This window comes from Fukomys damarensis, unplaced genomic scaffold, assembly GCF_012274545.1.
Source record: "Fukomys damarensis isolate Sample0158 unplaced genomic scaffold, DMR_v1.0_HiC HiC_scaffold_8, whole genome shotgun sequence".
NCBI lineage: Eukaryota > Metazoa > Chordata > Mammalia > Rodentia > Bathyergidae > Fukomys > Fukomys damarensis.
In genome coordinates, this window is record NW_022900920.1 from 15,836,195 (window position 1) to 15,856,513 (window position 20,319).

The 20,319-nt window shown below is 47.5% G+C and overlaps 1 protein-coding gene across 8 annotated transcripts in view; it reads right to left on the bottom strand.

Moving 5' to 3' along the window:
* Window positions 1-20,319, bottom strand: part of Tacc2 (transforming acidic coiled-coil containing protein 2) — a 186,859-nt gene that overhangs the window by 36,018 nt on the left and 130,522 nt on the right. For 7 of the 8 annotated variants that reach the window (XM_033761382.1, XM_010632745.3, XM_010632748.3 and 4 more), the window contains one exon: window positions 9,809-9,945. In XM_033761382.1, coding sequence (XP_033617273.1) covers window positions 9,809-9,945 — 137 coding nt within the window. Of the gene's footprint in view, window positions 1-9,808; window positions 9,946-11,820; window positions 11,955-20,319 lie in introns of those variants that run through there. The other variant, XM_033761383.1, reaches the window with a different exon arrangement.

A 20,319-nucleotide genomic window follows, 5' to 3' on the forward strand; every position in this document is an offset into this window, starting at 1 on the left:
AGAGTTTGTTAAAAACACATTTACCAAATGTGTGACTGGCTTCAGGTGTCATGCTGGGGACTCCGCATTGACATGAACAAAGTAAACAGAATCTTTGCCTTCCAGAGTCACAGTCTTCAGGGAGAAGACATTGAATAAACAACTGAACAATAGAACATACAAGCTGCCCAATGGAGGTGTGTGCTGAAAAGAAAAACAAAGCCAGGACAGAAGGGCTGCAATTTTAAATAAGATAGGCAGGCGATGGCCATCTGAGCAAAGACAAGAAATGAGGCAATGGGCTGGAGATTTAGCTCAGTGGTGCCACCACCTTCCTCAAAAGCACAAGGACCCAAGTTCAATCCCTGGTACTAAAAAAAGAAAAGAAAAGAAATGAAATGAGGCAAATACAAGAACCAGTAGGATTTCTGAGGGTGAAATATCCCAGGTAGAAGAAACAGCAAACACAAAGGCCTCAGGGCAGAGGCACCCTGGTGTGTTACAGAAAAACCAAGTGACACTGCAGTGAGGTAGAAGAGAACGGGCAATCAAAGAAGTAAGGCAAGCAAAGCATAGCCAGCCTTCAACGCACATTAGCTACTACCACCGGCAAGCTTGCTCCTGACTCCGCAAGCCCCTGGGAGGAACAGGAGAAACCATTACACGGAGGCCTGCAGGCCTGCAACAGGGCTGACCGTGTCTTGCTGCCTGCTCTTCTGGACGAAACCTGGATCCTCTTCATTCAACCTTGCTGTTCTTCCCTCTTATCAAAGCTCACTCCTCTCTATCTGGCTTCTCTCCAGCTTTCCCACCTCCTCAGCCAATGCTAGCCAAGGAGGCTGCTCTTTATTTCCAACATGCTGCACATTCTTGGAATGTTGGCCAAACAGCACTCATGATCTCACCACCCCACTGCTTCTGGAAGATCCAGCCAGCCCTGGTCTTGGCTTGGCTACTCTGGGCTCTGCCTGCACCAGGTGGCACTTTTCATGCATTCCTGGGTTCCCAGTTTTTCTGAGCAGCCAAGGATGCTAGAAAATGACTTTCCAGAAAACTGAAAACGGTGTCATTTGGTAAAACAGGGCAAATGTTGTTAAGGTGTTTACAGGTCCAAGTACCAGGAGAATGCATAACAAGGAACAGAAAAATGTGGCAGCAACACAAGTGGACAATGCCCACAAAGTGTGTTTCATTGACAGGCGCTGTGTAGCTTGACTTTTCCTCCCCCATGATAAAACCGCCAGATAAGTAAAAGATGCCCAGTTCAATCTGGATTTCAGATAAGCAAATGATGTTTTCAGTGTAAGTATATCTCACACCCCAGTTAACTTATTACCTGAGAAACAAATTTAACTGGATGCTCTGCATTTTTATTTGCTCAGTCTGGTGGCCCTCTCTCTGATCCCAACAAACAAAAGTCTGGGAAGTGCTCAATTCAACTTGAACTGGTTTCTTACTACAGATTTCTTCTGAGCCATCCGTGCTTGTCCAACAATCCTCCAGGTGGTGAGGGTTTCGAGCAATGCTACCCAACTTTGCTCACAGCAGACCTTTCTCTTGGAGCTTCACAAAGATCTTGGTTCATGAAGCGGGAGATTACATCCCAAGGAAAAGTCAAGCCTCTGGAGCTCGGGAACTGGTCTTATTTACCTTTGCTTCCTCCCTGAATGGTCTCATTTTTTTCTTATGGGCTCAAGAGATGCCTCTTAGGTGAGGAGCATCGTCCAAAAGCACACCTTTGAGCCAGTCCTGGTTTCAGATCTCTCCCTCTCCTCCTACCTGGTGCCACCCCTCCCCTACTAGAAGTGCATATCCTAAATATGGAGCACATGATCCTCAGAGCCTCTTATTTAGCTCTTTCCATCAAATAACTTCTCCATCATCATCATCTAAACACTCCTGTGCCTTCTCACCTCAGAAGAACAGGTGTCAATGCTTCCACTTTCTGAAATCAACTCTGTCTTTCCTAGGGAACCTTGTACCCTTAAGCACTCTGTCCTTCCACCACCAGCAACCTCATCTTCCCACCCGTGGTTACCCCTAGACACCTGGTATACAGAACAGAGGACCAGAGATGCTGAGGGGACAAGGTGGTTTTCCAGTGGGCTTTGACAGGAGGCAGAAGGGTCCTCAGCCTATTTGTCATTTCCAAGCCAGGCCCACCAGCGCCAACCTCTCTCAAGCTGCTACTCGTACGTGCCTCAGCAGCCTTCAAATGTCAGTACCGGAGCTTTCCCCAAATCATGCAAAAGTCACTCGGCTTAGCCATCTGCTCACTGTTTCCCCAGAAGAAAAAGCACCCCGTTTACTTAACATAGCTTTCCTATTTAGAACTGATACTTCCTAATCACATTATCATGGACCAGGAGACTTAATCTTGCTGTAGGATTTAACTTTGGCCTGATGAACATTTCAGGATGGCTTGTTCACTGCAGCATGCTTCGCTCCATCCTTAACCTCAACCTACATGACACTAGTGGCACCTCTCACCCAGCTGTGATAAACAAAATTGTGTCCAGATAGTGTCATGTATCCCCCAGGGATAAAAGTGCACCTGATTGAAACTCGGTCTTTTGTGTGGTTCTCAGAGAGGCTTGAACCATGGATCCACCACAGGGCTAGAAGGGTCCTTCAGCGTGAAAAGTCACTGCCATCTGTAGGCCTTGATTTTCAGAAGCAAGTACAGTCTAGCCGGGTTCCCACTGTATTTCTAAATGTCCACACGTATCTGCAAGAAGACCACTCATTCCACAAATAGTCCAGGGTGCCTCCTATGTATCAGCCCCTGTGAGGTATGACGTGGACACTGAGGGAAGGAAGGACAAGACCCCAGACCAACACATCCACATCAGCAGGCCCTCTGCGCCCTGCATCCCTCAGCACAGACCTAGGCATGGCTCATGCTCGAAAACCACCACATACACCCTGGAACTAAGTTCCTGGCCCAGTCTGCAGACAAGACAAAGTCAGCACCTGTGACTTGTCACATGCACAGGCACGCTCGGGGCTCCCCACTTGTTTCATCATCAGTCACCTGGGCTGCCACCACCAAGCACCACAGAGCAGGGGGTTTCCACAACAGAACTGTGTTTCTCGCAGGTTTAGAGACAGAAAATCCAAGATCAAGGCGTCAGGTTTGACCTCTCCTGAGGCCCCTTGCACCAGCCTGCAGATGGGAGCCTTCTCCGTCCTCACATGGCCTTTCTTCCTATATGAACAAACCTCCCCGGTATCTCTTCCTCTTCTTAGAGGGCACCAGTGTTATTGGATTTGGGCTTCATCCTATGGCTCCATTCAGCCTTAATTACCTCCTTAAAGGCCCTACCTCCAAGTATATTGGAGGGTTAGGGCTTTGACATGTGGATTTAGGAGGACACAATTCAGCCCATAATATAAGCAAAGGGTGGTGACACAGCCCCCAAGTTAAGGAAAAGGCAGATGTGTCTGGAAACATGAGGGATTTACAAAAAGGGAGAGAGCTAATAAGCAATAACTGATGTCACCCTACCTTGTCCAAAGGCCATGTTTCTTAGTCTTACTGGGGACACTCACTGCCAGCCTGGTGATCCTTTCTGGGTGGCAGGGTGCTCCCTCTGGATAGTACTTCACCAGGCCCTGGCATGCTCGAGACAGTTAACTTACCAATCAAGGACAAGTGGCCTTACACATATGAAGTATAATTGTACATCCTCTAAGTACATAAGTTACAATCTATAGCAATTAGTAATGTTTATTCTGGAAATAGTCTGGATTTTAAGTCAGCTAATGAGCTATAGAGCTTGGATTTCAAGTGCCATTTTGCTGGTAGCTGTAGGCAAACCAAAGTCCAGGATAAATTCAACATTTCCCAAGACACACCCGAGCCACTCGTCAAAACCCCAGACTATCTGTCTATCCATCCATCCCTTTCTGAGAAGTTCAGCAGGGCTAAGGCTCAGGATTCTCATTTTAACAGGTGCCACAGGTGATCTTGTGATCAGGGAAACCTGGGGCTGGCCTGGCTCGCCTCACCTGCATTCCATCTGGGCCTGTCCCAGTTCTTAAACCCTCCAATGAGCAACATTTCAGTTTTGAGTTTTGAGGGTGACCTTGGACAGACCAGAAATGTCTTGAGGCTGAGCTCCAACTTCCTATGGGGACTCCACCTCAGAGGCTGAAGTGTCAGGGCTTCCAAGGTGACAGGTAGATGCCTACCAGTGGTACATTTTCTCCTTTGGAAGCGGTCCCAAATGCAGGATAACAAGGCTCAAGGAACTAAGCCCCACCGGCCAGCGAGAGCAGCAGGTTTGCTAAGGCCACATTCTCTCCCTAGACTGGGGGGTGTTCGTTCCCCGGGAGACCTCAGGGAGTCAGAAGGACTGCCCTAGAAAGTGGTGAGTTCCACTGTTTCCTGGGTGTCTGCCTGGCTCTGGAGCGTCTGTTCCCAAACCTCCACTCAACTCCCAGGGATGGAGAGACAAGGGCCGAACCAGGCATCGTTAGTAACACTATTCATGACCATGTTAACTCTGTGATTGTTTTCAGCATGGCACACCTTGTGAGCAGCCAAATGACATGGGCTTAGCTAGGATGGGGACAGTCTCAGAGGCTTTTTGAGAGGGGTGAAGGCCCAGTGCACAGCTTGGCAGGCAGTCCCACTGTGGGGTGGCCACAGAGCTGGAACCCAAGCAGCCCTGGGCTGGGCCCAGCTCCACCTAGAGCACTGTGAGTATCCCTGCTCGGTCCTGCTTTGCAGCTCTACCCATTACCCTGCTTGGTTCCTTCGCCTCTAGGGTGCGCCACTCATCTCCCTCTCCATACCGTGTTCTCAAATGGTCAATGGGCTTATTCCTTTGCACTCTCCTTCAAGTGTCATCAGGAGCAGAAAAATGAGATTCTAAAAAAAAAGGGCCTCCTTTACAAGCTGAAGACAGCATAAAGAGGCCACCTGGATGACCTTACGATTTGGAGAACACGGTACTGAAGAGTTCAGGAACAGACAAGAAATGGTTCAAACAGGGCTGGGGATTTAGCTCAGTGGTGCCACCACCTGCCTCACAAGCACAAGGTCCTGAGTTCGATCCCTGGTACCAGGAAAAAAAAAAGAAAGAAAGAAAGAAATGGCTCAAACAGCTCTGTCTTATGTCGGCTTGGTGCCCTTGCCCAAAGTTCCTTACCCTTCTGTGTCTCATTGTCACAATGCCAAGAACCAAATCCCACAATCCTATTGTTGTCCCATTATCATCACCATCAAGTGGTGCCTCTGACAGGATTAACAGATCCCCTACTTGCTTGGGGATAATGGGCTGAGCCACTTCCCTGTGGTCTGTTAGGTCCCCAGCATCCTGAGCTACACCTGTGGCTTGCTAAGCTGGCAGGGGACACTGGGTAGTTGTAGACAGATAGTGCACAGCAAGGTCACAAAGGGAAGTAAATGTGTGTCCAGGGGGCCAGGGCCCTGCGTGGTTCTTGGTGTCCCCATCTAAGGTTTCCAGGGTAGTGTGGCCACTGTGGACAGATGAGGTCACTACTGTCTCATATTTCCTCACCTGTCTACACAGCCCCTGATTTCCCATTGTCTCTCTAGCCTGGGGTGAAAGGGGTTTGGGTCTGGCAGCAGTGAGCCCCACATATACTTGGCTCAATGGCCAGGGCCCAGGGTACAGAGCTGGCCTCTGCCTAGGCGATATCCACCACCACCAGCTGACACTGAGGGGTCCTCACGCTTGGCTGTATATCAGAGACCCCAGCTGCCCCGACTGTTCCAGAGACCAGGCCACCTGTATCAGGCATATCATGCATCAGGAAGAAGCCAGTTAAGGATGGTCCAATGAACTGCTGCAGACAGACCTGTGTCTGAGAAGCTCTGACCCTCAGTTCACCCTGTGTTACAGCCTGAATATCTCTGTTCTCCCACCTGCAAATTTTCACACTGAAATCCTTACTCTTGAGGTGATTTAACGGCAGGGTGGTTTTGGGAGGTGATTTCATCATGGAGGCAAAGCCCCAAGAATGGGATTAGTGGCCTTCCAAAAGAGGCCCCAGAGAGCTTGTTTGGTCCTCTCCCATAAGAGGACAAAGAAAGAATGTGCCAAGCATTGCCCCTTACCAGACAACAAACACCAAACCCGTAGCTGCCTTGATTTTTGAACTTCCAGCCTCTGCAACATAAGCAATAAAGTTCTATTGTTTGGAAGCCACCTGGTCTATGGAATTTTGTTACAGCAGCGAAAACAGACTGTGGCCTTGTTATTAGACCTCCCTGAGCCTCAGCTGTAAACCAGGCATTCTTATTAAAAGGATGAAGTGGGACAGCCACATAAGCACCAAGCCCAGGACACAGTAGGACATAGCAGCCATGGCCCCTCTTGAACATGCCATGGTGCCACCTACTGCCTGCAACCCTGCCCAAGGATGGTTAGCTGGGCTCTAGGATTCCTGGCTGAATACCAGAAGACTTCCTGTCTCTGTGGGGAGCACTTCTGTGTGGCTCCCTCAAAGCAGAGGAAAGCAAGTGACAGTGTGGATGGCAACATGATTGCCGGCAGTGGGTCGGGTGAAAACAGAAATCACTAAGTTGGCACTGAACTCCTGCCTGAGTCAATATGAAGACAGCCATCCACATTCAAGACCACTACTTCCTGGGGAGCGAGGAAAGGTGCAGGCATGCAAGACACGGGGCAGTTCCAGTTGCCACCAACACTCCAACAGGGCCTGTCCCCAGGCTTGGCAGCCTCCTCCCAAGAGTAAGCACACAAGCTTCATCCCCAGGGGAGAAAAGCAACCTGCCTTGGCTTCCCACATCACTGAGCAGCCCACTGACCCCCTACTTGTTGCCACCTGATAATCCCTTGCCCCGGTCCTGTGCCCCAGGGTGCACCCCGGGCTGCAGCTCTCAGAATAGGTGGTACAAGGCTGCACCTGCACATGCCTGAACCTCAGCAAGCACATGACAACAAGCTGAGCACCCACGTGGGACCAAGCAGTAGCCAGGAGCACAAACACAACTGCTCCTTTTCCTGAGCCTGGTTTCCAAGTTGAAAGGAGCCAGACGAGGTGGAGAGCTGAGCTCCAACCCCAGTGCCCCTAACCTGCTGCAAGACCACAGGCAAGGGACGCAGGCAGCAGATGAAACACGCAAAGGTCCTGGCACTGGCCTGACACAGGCAGAGGCATAAATGGGAGCTATTATACAACCATGTGGCACTGAACTATGTCCCGCAGTAGCCACTCTGGAGTTATAATAACAGTCACTATATATAATACATAAGCGTCCACTCACAGGATAGAACCATGGAGGTCAGAGGAAGAGATCTCAGAGGACGCACGTCATTCTCTTCATTTAAGGTAAGAACACTGGGCTCTGATGAACTGAGCCCTGGCCCACCCCAGATGGGGGCAGGTACAAGGTAAGCATCCAGTATCTGTCCTTTTGTCTCAGGGAGCACAAACATGATGACAGGGCTCAACACACAGCAAGAAGACTGCTTTGTAAAGTGTAGGTTTCCAGGAGGAAAAATGTCTTTATTCACAGCCAAAGTTCTTATCTATTATTTCGTGTGGTTCCTTCAGCAGTTTTAGTAATGTTCCAAGCACTATGCAAAGGAAAAGTAGACAATAGATTTCCTCTCCTGCCTTTCTTTCCCATTGTTCTCAGAACAAACCTTTCCTCTCCTATGGCCCCAGACACAAACAAGTGTAGCTGCCTCCTCACACCTTTGCAATGCTGCGCGCAGATCTGCAGAATGCTACTTCTGGGAGGTAGTTTCTAACACGGGCAGCAAGTCACATAGACTTTTAGCCCCGGCACCCCAGGTGGGCTTTGAATAAACACGATTCCAACCTTCCATCTTCTTATGGTATAATTCTCACATTGTTGATTTCATATTGCAGTTTTCCAAGGAAAAGCGTAAAGTCCCTGTCTTCCCTATTCACAGTTTCCAGTGGACATAATCAAAGGCTCTAAGGGACAGTGACTCAGCGGCAATCACATCTCCAACCCCTGCCCTGGTGGGAGTTATCTCTTAAGCCTCTATAATACCCATTCTTCTATTAATTGCCATCTAAGAGAGATGGGAGCTGTGCATGTGTTTAAGGACAGAAATTGTTCTCTGTTCTGCTGAAAAGGAAGTCAGGCGCAAGGAAAAAAACAGCAACAAAGAGAAGTAGGAAACAATTCCCAGGAGTGGTTAGGGCATTTGCCAGGGAATACACCCTGGGTCACAGAAATGGCCTTGCCCTACATGTGCCCTTTCTCACATGTCTAACCTAAGGATTACAATGTGTTTTGCTATCTAACAGCTATTTTCCATTAAAAACTGTGGACAAATTTGTAAAAATAGTATGGGAAATATGTTTTTAATAAGGCAGTATGATATAAAATAAAGGAGGGACTGGAAAGGACTCTCTAAGAATTGTAAGCAGCCTTCCTGGCTCCTCTCCACCACAAAATCAGATCATCCAGTTAATCAAAATCAGGATAATGGTTATCCTCTCAGAGCCCAGCATCTACACTGACTCAGCAGAATCCAGACTCTGCTGCTGGCTGAGGAGCTGTCAGAGGGGAGAATACGAAAACTTCATGCACCAGACACCAGCCGAAGCATCCACACTGATGAAAACACCGGGCAGTCTTTTCTCAGCATGAGGGAGCCTATCTGTTTAGGAATAAAGCCCTGGTGTGTATCCTTTCTCAATCACTGGCCTGCTCAAAACCAGGGCAGAGAAAATGAATTCCACTCATTTTTTTTCCTAAAACTAACATCAAGGCCAAAATGTAATTATATTGTACAGCCTGCTTGGCTCCTGGCCAGGATAAAGGGACAAATGGAGTCTCACCTGCAGTCTGCCCCTACTCTCACTGCCAACTCCATCCCCCACCTGCATCCCTCATTGCCTCAAGCCAGGCTGCGGACGACCATGCCTGTAGGTCCCAGCCCCATCCTTGGCTTCTCTGAAAGAACAGAACCCTCAGAAAGATGGGCCAAGACTGGGAATGAGATGGCCCTTGCAAAGGGCTGCTCATAGGCAAGGTCTTGGGGAGCTGGCTCTGCAGACTTGTTACATGGGTCGGGACAGAGCCTGAGAAAACTCAGAGCAGGTCCTCAAAAACGTGGGCCCAGATCTGTCCAGGTCTAAGGACAGCAATCCCTGTGTCTGACCAGTTTAAAGGACCATTTCCAGCAGGCTGCATCTCCTCCTGGGCCTCATATCAGACTTTGCACCAGAGGCAGTGCCATCGCCAAACCCCTGGTGTAACTAGGGGAAGCACACAGAACACCATCCATGTGAGATTCCGGTGGGGATATCTGTTCCACACCCCTCAGTTCCCCATATCCACATGGTATCTAGTGGTATTTTAAATCATACAAGAGGAATGATGTGGGAAAGTGATTTTTAAAAATCAGTTAACATGAGAGTGATGAGGATCAGTCAGTAGGGGCTGATGTGATTTCCTCCCTTCTCTTCACTCCTAGGGCCAGTGGGAGTTATTTTCTTGGAATATAAGGACAGAGTCACACAAGCTGTCCAGAACCAGCATTCTTGTGGGACCAAGGTGTCAAACACAGAATCTAAGTCCCTGTTGGAATCTTCCTTTCCCAGTTACATAGCCCTCAAACCCATCCAAGCGTTCAAGCAAAAGGCCCTTAGAGCAAAACAAGTAGACACACTTCTAAGAACACACCCAGCACAACCCACCCTGCCTGCTTCCTGAATAGGCACAAAATGTAAGAAACACCCCACAGCCAAGGGACCCCCGTCTCTCTGTCCTCTGGGATGGCTCTCTGCTTCCAGCTGAGCTCCAGGAAGAGGCACCACAGGCTCCTCTGGGCTCCTGCCCCTTGGTTACCTGGTTCTTCTGAAGCTGGTGGGGCGCTGACCTCAGGCTCTGGGATAACTTCAGGGGGTGGCAGGGGCGGGGCTGGTGGAGCTTTAACAGGGGTTGTTGACTCTGGGGTCTCAAAGGCTTCTTCAGAGTCCGAACTCCTGGAGGAGAGAAGAGAAACACAGGTTAGACATGGGCCAAAGGAAAATTCTGTTGAGCAGGGAGGGCATGGCTCTGACTCAGGGAAAGGATTTGGACTCACTGGCTGATTCAACTGTTTGGGAGAACACAGGAGAAAAATCATCTGGTGGCGTAATTCCCAAAGCTGAATCTTACCACTGCCCTTGGCTGTGCCCAAATGGTATAGTCTTTGAGCTCAACTCTACTCCAAACACACACACACGTATCACCTCAGTGGCAAATACACACAGGGGACTTCGGCACCCGCTATTTTCACTGATTCAGTCAAACAAATACAGATGTAGTCTATGTGTTCGACACCCTTCGAGTCCCTAACTTTTAAAATAACATTTCCATTCACCCTCTTCCTACTTTACCCCACCATCCTCTCCACTTCCCTCCTGCATAGCATTTCTCTTAAGTTGTTAGCAAAGATTCATTCACTTCCTAATCTTGTTTCTTTCTTCTCCACTGGATTGCAAATGCCAGAGGAGCAGCCAGCCTGGTTGATCACAGCATCCTCGAGCCTAAAATGAAGCCAGTGAATGATGAATGAATGCAAGCCAGCCAGAGGAGGCTGTGCCAGACAAGTCACAAAGCGCAGTCTGCCACCCACACAGGTATGAACACGACCCTCGCTGACCTTCAGGAAAATCCACTTGCAAGGAAGCTCTCCACACTCACAGGTAGAAGACGGGCCAAAACCCCGTCCTTCTCCCGACCTGTTTCCACTGGCTGCTCCACCTGAAGCCAGAAGGAGGAGGCTCCTCCAGCCATTGACCACAGACTATTGCCTGAGGCCAGAAGGCAGCTTCCCCATAGTTCAAGATGCCCATGGAGCCAGTGCTCAACCCCACCTGCAGGGAAAGAGCATGGAAGCAGCAGCTGCAGGCTCGTTCCTGTCTCAGAGTTGTTTAAATAGATGCCAAGTACCAACTGATTCATCCACAGTAAGGTGGTAAAACCACCAAATGGGCAGGTACTTGGAATTTCAGTATCATTTGGCACAAATGATCTCAGCAGGCCAATTCAGTGAAGCCTGGAATCAGAGGCTGACACGGCAGGCAAGACAGAGCACAAAGTGATGGGCGGCACAGGGCTTCACGTGTGTCACTCCCACATCACCCAAAGCTGAGAGACGCTCATGCTGCTGAGTTCCCACAAGGTCAAAGGACCAGTGACCATGGTACAGCTCACCATCTTCTAAAGACTATCAGCCATCGGACAGAAAGAACCAGGAACCAAACCAATCCCTCCAGGATTTTCTCTGGAGCAGAGAAAGAAGCTGTTTGCTGGGCTCCCTATAGAACATCTACATCAATATTGTTTTTACAATTTTTCTCTGGGCAGCTCAATTTATCAGTGCCAGTGATCACCACCCCTCAACCCTCCCTGCAAGGACCTTGGCTCCTCCAGTCAGCCACAAAGTCCTCCAGGGAGCAGAAGAAATCAACAGAAACATCAGAGCTGCTTTTGATGGGATCCAATTGGACCAAGTATTAAATTTCATGAGTAAATACTTCATTCGGGCAAACACAGCAGGGGACATGCCGACTCTTTAGACATGCATTAATAATAATGAGCGCTTAAGCTTTTGTTTACAGGGACAATTTTCAATCCTGGCATGCTCCTTGGACAACAACAGATCTAAGTACCTGAAGTTTTGTAGTCTGTTTACAGGTATGGAAAACACAAGGAGATTGCACAGCTGAGCAGCAAAGAGGAACAAGAACCCAGATCATTTTGGTGGGCCCAAGATAAAACTCTGGCAGCCACTTCTCACTTCTCATCCCCTCCCCACCCCCAGCACTACTGCATCAGGAGCAATGATTACAAGACACACAGAGCCAACTTGCCTCTTTCCAGTGCTTCCTTGAAGAGCTAGCAGACTGGAGTTTCCACTGCTGCTCACCATTGTCCACAACCACCGGGCCCATTCCACGGGGGAACACATCTGCCAGGAGCCGAAATCCATCTCCACTGAAGAACAGCCTCTACCCCCAAATCCCCACCCCTAGTGCCCTCACTGATATCTCAAGTCCAAATCTTTTTCGTTTTAACAAGAAAAGCTGCATCCCTGGCCACAAATGCTATGAGCCTGTTCTCCAGGGTCCAGAGGCCCCAGGCTGCCCCGCTCAAGCTCAGATACAAGGCGAAGGGCTGAATGCTTATGCCCCTGGCTTTTGCATCCCTGGGCACTGACAACACGTGTCTGTGGAGCACAAAGGGCGCTGCTCTTTCTCAACACAGGGATAGGGAGGGCCGGATGCTCTTGGGTTCTTGCTGCTGAATTCCAATGAGGTCTCTGCTGCAGCAGCTGCCAGGATGCACACCTGCTCCAAGAGACCACCCTCCCCACCCAGCCTGCATGGGAGGTGGTGTGTAGGGTGCACAGGGAGCGGCACACCAAGCCCCGTTGTGCTTCCTTGCCTGTTTTCCATGAAACAGTCTCTGCATCAGAATAGTGCGGACTACCATGGACTACAGAATGGCATTCACTTCCGGTGTTGCCTGTCTTGTTTTCTTATTCCTGTGCCCCCTCCCAGGAACAGAGAGCAAGTTAGAGGAGGTGGATGGTTGGTATCTTTTTGAATTAGCTCTTTTTTCCCTACTCAGCTTCCCAGGGACTTAAAAACATTTCCAATGGCAAGAATTTCTGCAGGCCACCTACAAAGAGTCTGTCCATAAAAACAAAGCAGCATTTTTGGAGCTTCAATTCCAATCGCCTGTTAGATTTTTATTTTTTCCTATTAGGAGAAACTAAAGTACAAGAAATTATTCTGTTAAGGATCCCCACATTTTAAAAATGGAAAAAGGAAGGAAATGATTTTAATTTGCCACAAGTATGTATCAGAAAGAGAAATGTTGTCACTACAATCTGCTAAAACATCTCTAAATTATGAGAAAATATATTTCCCTGGTAGACATATGCTATGTTCACATGTATATGAAGCAACTATGCATACACAATTATATATATTCTTATGTGGCCAAACATGAAGTACAGTGAGTAATCCTCAGCATGCTACCGACTGTTGAACATTTTGTTATATATTAGGACCTGGACTAGGCCCATTTGTATAGCTACCCATAATCCTGAAACATTTCTGGCCTGCTGGAGAGCAGGCCCATTTTACAGATGAGACAATTATGGCTTAGAGAGACTGTGTCTAAGGCCATGTGATAAGGAAAGGATGGGAACCAGGGCTCAAATCCAAACTGCCTCTAAAATCTGTGCCCTCATCACTATGTCTGTGGCTTCCAAACACTTCTAAAAAGCTCAATGTATAATATGTTCTTATGATAAAGTCTATCAGGGAGAACGATTAAGTTGTTTGCATTTTGTTTGATTAAGTTGTAACACCAGGGTTTAGGAGCAACTGCAGCTTTATCCCCGTGGCTGGCTCTCCTGGTTGCACCATATTAGGTAAAGTTCTGATGTACAGCTTGTCCTGTGACCACAAGATATTCTTAACCAAGGTAGGCGAGGCAGGAGAGCCACCTAACCCCACAAAGTAATACATACGCTGGTGAGACCTGAGACCACAGTGGGATGTGTGAAGATGACAGGGGAGAGAGAAATGAGTATGGACAGACTGTGCAAGCCATGGAAACCAGAGTCAACAGGGCTCCCCAACTGTGTGAGTACAGTTTAAAGGGTTTCTTTGATTTCAGAAAACCCCCATAGAGCCCTGAAGTCCAACACAGCACAGTCTGCACACCTCTGCTTCATACAATGCAAGAGTCAGGTAGCTAGAAAAACAACCCAAAAAACACCCATTTTCTTCTATTTGTGACTTAGTATACATATTGTCAAGTTTTGACTTATTTGAATAACAACAATAAAACAGTTTAAGATCAATACCCACAGACATCTATCCATCTATAAACACAAATATGTCTGTAAATGTGTATGTATCTAACAGGTGTCTTTTAATAAAGAGGTACTGTAACTATATCATTTTTTAAATGAATCATTAAATGGTTGCACCTTGCTCAAGTTTTACTGAAATAATTTAAGAATGTGGGATAATAAACTGCAGAGATCATACATTCTTTCAACTTTGAAGGTGGAAGTAAAGTTAGAGATGGTAATGTCCTATTATAATACATTTATCTCATCTTTTTAAACAGGTGAGGAAACAGAAAACTGAAGTGAGTTACCCAGGATTACTGGTTCATTTGGGGCAGCCATAGCTATGGGTACCTCAGAACCGGACCTGTCTTCATTCAACACTGCCCCCAAATAGGAGCCTTTGTTCTGAATTCAACAGCCACTCTGGCAACCTAAAATTACCTATAATCAAATGCTACTGATTATCAAGAAATAGCTCTCAAGGACTGTTCAAAGGGAAGGGGATACTTCCAGATGTGTATTTCTAGATCAATTCCCAACATGAAAGTGACTCAAGACTGGACAGCGGTACCTGGAACGACCCATTGGAGAGAAAGTAAATGCTGGAGATGGGGGCTTCTCATAATGTGAGCCCCACACTCTGAGCGCCAACGTCTGGAAGTTGCCTGAGGTCAGCCCGGAACGTCCCTCTTTCTGTCCCCCACCTCCCTTCCCCTTGAAAACTAACCCTAGGCAAAGGCCACAGCTCTTGGAGAAGATCAGCCAGCAGGTCTAGGCTAAAAGACCACCTGCCATCCCTGAAAAGAGAGGGAGAGCTTCTAGCAACACGCCTGGGTAAGAGTCTGATGAATTTATGAGTAAGTGGATATTTTTGAAACTGCTACATACTAGATTCTATTCATCAAAATACTCCACTGAATCCCAGCCAGCATGTTTCCCCCCACCTCTTCTCCCTCTTCTCTCTTGCTTTCCTTTCCCACCTCTCCTCTCTTCTTCTCTTCCCTTCCCTCCTTCCCCCCTACTCCCTACCACTGCCAAAAACTTGACCAGTCTGCTAAGCAGCCTGTCTTCTGGAAACACAAAGCCAGCTCTGAAAAGCCACACTGCTAGAATTTTCCAGACTGACACCTACGGACGACTAGGGAAATCAAGGCAGTTGACAGCACATTCATGCCAAGCTCCCCAGCACAGAGTACCTGTTGGGTTTATGAGGAGGGCTCCTATTTCCAGAGGCAGGTAGCTATCATTTGCGGGGCTATGCTGAGATGTCAGCAGGGTTCAAAGGGGCCATGGCCATGACTACATGGGCTGCTTCCAGCTTATAAGGGTGGTGGGGCAAGAAGAAAGAGTCCACACTGACAGTGTCCAAGAGACCTAGTTACAGCCAATAGTAAACTGACTATTGTCACAAAGAAAGAAGACTTGACTCTGGACAACTAAGGCAAAAGAAGGATTTACTAGAAGGCTCTGGATACTGAGACCCAGATTTAGACAGGAATGTGGGCTTTTTAGCCCTCCAACCATTTTTGGGTCTCCCAGTATTCAACTCTTGATTTCTAGAGAGAGAGCATTCAATTGACCCGTCTTGGGTCTTATTTAGTATAGGAAAGGGAATCTCAATAAACAAATATCCCAATGGAATGGGGCAGAGACTTCCCCAGGATGCAGCCAGGATAACACGGTGGCAGGGAGCCCAAACAAAGAATCATCCCTCCCAGCCATGTCACTTACTGGACAAGTGATGTAGGGTTAGGCAAAACACTTGATCTCCTGGACCCCTGGATTGTTTGTCCAATCAATGAGGTTCCAATTCTGCTCCTGGCCTCCAGGCATTATCTCTTTGGAAGAATGTGATTTCCTAGCAAGCTGGCCAAGTCTTCTATTTTATTTGGTCACAGCTACAGAGTTGGCCACGAAAGACAATCTGGAGAACTCACAGTGTGGTCACTACACACCAGGATGTCTGTGGACTGAGTGCACCATGGAGAATGCAGGGGGCTCTGAACAGCAGAAGCTCAACCTCACTCTTCCTGAAGGGTAAACAACTCAGCCTCCAGGGAGAGGCCAGAACCCCAGGAATAAAGGAGGCTTGGGGTGCAGCACTGTGCTCATGTAGACATAAATGTGTGTTCCCTCTCCCCGAAACGCTCCACTGATGCTTAGCGTTGAAATTAGTTTATTTGTGGCAACACCAGGCACCTCACAAAAGACAAATGAAGTGTTAGTGACTCAGGGCTCCACTGTAGGGATACAGAATGATGCTGAGTTGGCTCCCCAGGCTCAAGATTCCACTGATCTGTACCAGGACCCTATTAAGCCTTGCTGGAGAAAAGCCAGATTGTGAACCAAGTCTTGGGAGGGGAAAAACAACAACAGCAGCAACACTTGAGCTGCCCTTTTATTCTCTTGCCTTCATGCACTCATATCCACAAAATCTCATCTTTGTAACTGAACTCCTTGCCTGAGTAACTTAAGTTAGATCTTTCATTTAAACTCAGACTCTTTAAAAACATCTACCTGGAAATATATATTTATGGCAACTAGAGAGAAAGGAATATACCACACTGAATTCAGGAAGATGTAAGAAAAGGCCATGATTAAAAGTCTTTCTATTTTCTTAAACAGTAACATCCTCCTTGGTCAGAAGCCACTTTACAAGCAGGCAGGAATTCTCACCCACCTGAGACACAACAGGAGCAGAGAAGACATAAATTCTCTATCCAGCCAAGTCATATGCATAGAGCTGACACTAAAGTCCTCCACATCTCTCACAAAAGAGCTCTTTTGGTCTTCTCTGGAAACACACTTAGTTAAGCTTCTTTTATTCACTAGCCTAATAGGTTTGGTATCTGGTTTCAGAACCCAAATCCATTAACAGGCAGGGCTGGAGACAGGTACACAGATAACATCTACAGAGATCATGTGACAAATAAGCATGAAAGAAGATGGAAGAACTCGAAGAGCACTAATGTTTGGACAACTGCTAGGGCTTCCCCAATAACCTGGCAAGTAACAGCACCTGCCTCAGGATGGACCAAGTGGGAGGAGAGGATGGGTTTACATGTGCAGTCTGAAGGGAAAACCCCAGCAAACTAAGGAATGAATGTGTAGCATTTGTCTATTTACAATTCTAAAATTAAACAAACATGCAAATACACATAAATACAAATGCATGTTTACATATACATATGTATATATGTACATACAGAAATGCACACACAAAATGCAATTGGTAACACACAGCTGTAATCCCAGCATTGTGGGAGGCTGAGGCAGGAGGATCACACCTTGGAATTCTAACTGCCAGTGTTGAATTGTTCCTCTTAAAAACAGATTAAACAACCACTGTTAAAAATGCAGGAAGATGTGCTGTTCAAAATATGAGAATCATTTGCTCTAACATATGTTTCTGTCTTTGACAGATTTAGTAGGCAAAACAAAATTTGACCTCAATATAAGAAAACTGATTTATATAATCAAGACTGATCTGAAAGAATATTGAAACTATAAAAATGAAAAAAAACACAGTTTCTCAGTGTCTTATGGATTTCATTCCATATTAGGTAATATGAAAATCTTTGAGTAAATATTACATAAGCCACGGTCTCTATAAAGCAATAGAAGTCCAGCCTATGAAACTTACTGACTTGGCAAGACCTTGTTTCAAAATTTAAAAAGGGGTGGGGATATAGTTCAGTGGGGAGAGGCCTGGGGTTCAGTCCTCAATACTGGAAAGAAAAGGAAAAAAAAAAGGAAACACACACACACACACACACACACACACACACACACACACACAAACACAGAAGTATATATGTGCTGTATTTTAAAGTTCAGAGAAGGACATTTAAACAAAGGTACCAGAAGCAACAAGGCTGCCTTGATATAGGGGGAGATTCTGACCCCCCCACAGGGACAGCACACCCCACTACAGGGTGCCCAGGATCCTGCCCAGTGTCCTACAGTCTTTCAAACCTCATCTAGGTCCTGAACAAAACAAACGGGATCCCAGCTAGGATCTGACTAGCTGGTAATATAAAGGAAAGGAGCCAACAAAGAGTATGGAAAAGGGAGAATGGCTTTGCAACTTTCCCCACTGCATAATCTATGGCACACATCCCCACCAGTCAGCCCCCTCCAAGTCCTCACCTCAGGGGCTCAGTAGGCCCTCCTGGGGCTCCTCCAGGCAGTGAGAAACACCCATCCTACACTACAGCTCAAGGTCCACACTAACCAAGAGTCCTGATCTAAAATGTGGGTGCATGAGCAGGTATGGAGGTGCCAGCCAGAGGCTCCAAATGAGTTTGGAAAGGGAATGACCCCACAGCTGTACACCTGAGCTCACACTCTGCAAGACTTACCGCCCATCACACTCAGACACCTGGGCTGATAAACCACAGATCAGCTCCCACTCTCAAAGAAGCCTGAGTCTTATGGGTTCTGGGGATAAGAACAGGTAATCAAGACAAGGAGAACGTGTCTCATCAAAACCCTCATCAGTTGTCCTTCCCTATGTTACAGAAGCTCCTGTGCATGCACAGGGTGGAGTCCACATTTCCAAATCTGGAAACTCTGTTCGGATGCCCTCAATGTCCCAGAGCATCCTCACCTCACCAGAGCACATATACCCCACGGGGGCAGCTGGCCAGGCTGGCCAGTGGTTCCCACCACAATGCCCACTTCACTCCCCTCCCTCTTTTCTTTGGCCCATTAACTCCTTCAGCCAGGGAGTGGGTGTCTAGAAGGCCCATGCCGTGCCATCATGCCTTAAAGGTTCTTGGAACCTGCAGGGAGTGACATGGGGAAACTGGCGGGCCATTCAGATCTCCAGGATCAGCCAGGTGTCCTCTGTGGGTGAGTCAGGTCAGCCCCAAATTCTGGCACTTTCACTGATTTATATCTGGGCAAAGGGCAATGCCTCCCCGGAGGTCCAGGGGCGATAGAGAGAATGTCTGATCTCAGCACTGCCTCTTTCAAGTGTCAGCCAACGGGTTTTGGCTCCAAGCTCTTTGGTCTATGTGTTCTCACCTATGTGTCTTTCTGTATTTTACTGTGTATCTTTGAATCTGTCTCTGCCTCTACCTGTTTTGAGCCTCTGTTCCCTTGTACCGTGTCCTCTCATTTCCCCCTCACTGAATTCAGGAAAAAGGAGGAATGGCACATTGGGAGACGTCACAGTCAACAAGATTGGGTAAGGGAATACATTCAATACAGGAAACAGAACTTTTAAGATTATTTTACGATAATTACCCAAAGAGTCAAATGCAAGGAGTACAAGAGATTAACCACATACTAGAAGCCCAAAACATTCAACTGAGGGCCTAGATCCCAGCAGTTTCCCACACAACTCCAGCTAAAGGCTTAGAGTCCCAGGCAATGTCCTCCTCAAGTCTAATCAGTGGCCTAGAGCCCATGGCAATGTCTCGTGCTCAACTGTATTGAGGATCTGCCCCTGGAAGGCCCAAAAGCCAGTGGTGGAAGCCAGAAAATCTATGCTTGTGAGATGAAAGATTTGTGCCACCAAGCTGAGGTATCCACACTGGAGCCAGGAAGTGATGCTCATGGGAAGTGATGCTCAGAGCTCCCCTGATGAAAGCAGCAGCCATTACCAGCAACAGCGAGCTCCCAAGCTCCTCCTCCGACCCAAACCAGCCTAGTTCACATCAGGAAAACCATCCACAGCAAGCTTCTCCTAGAAAATCAACAGGCCGAGATCTTCCTCCCCAGTTCTCTTTTTATGGCTATTGGTAACAATCTTCAGGTGGATCCTCGATGCCCAGACCACGCTGATTCAGTCCAGCTGGGCGTTACAAGTTGACCATTAGTCAATCCACTACAGGAGGCTACCCTGCTACTGTGAAGCCGGAAGTTGCCACCAACAACTAAGGTTCAAGTGTTTTGACTTTATTTTTTTATTGTGTGTGTGTGTGTGTGTGTGTGTGTGTTGACTTTATAATTTGTTATTTACAAATTTGCCCTTAAACTAGTACTTCCAAGCCTTGAAGATTAATACAGATAATAGTCCAGGGGAAAGGGAATTGGCACGCTCTGACTGCACCATGGCACGGGAATATTCCTGTCTACACATCTTTATGATGTTTCACTCAGTACAGGAGTCACTATCTTTAACACATACATCCATACTGCAGGTGCACTTAGACCAGCCGGCAGAATCCCAAGCAGCCTAGAAAGCATAGTGAGCTCTTGGTGAGGGCCTGGCAGCTGGTGGTTTCAGCATCACACCGTGGTCACCACCCTACTGAGGACAACAAGGACCTGAAAGAGGCCACCAGTGACTGAAGCTTTGCCCGACTTAGCAAGAACACGCTTCTGTGAGTGGGTTTTGTTATATCTGACTTATCTAAAGCTAGTCTTTCTAAAGGCTCTGCTCAGAGAAGATGCTCAGTAAATTCTCTCCACCATCAGACAGGTGAATTTTCCAGACTGCTTCCTGCTCATTCTGCTATGGGATTAAAAAAAAAAAAAAAAAAAAAAAAAA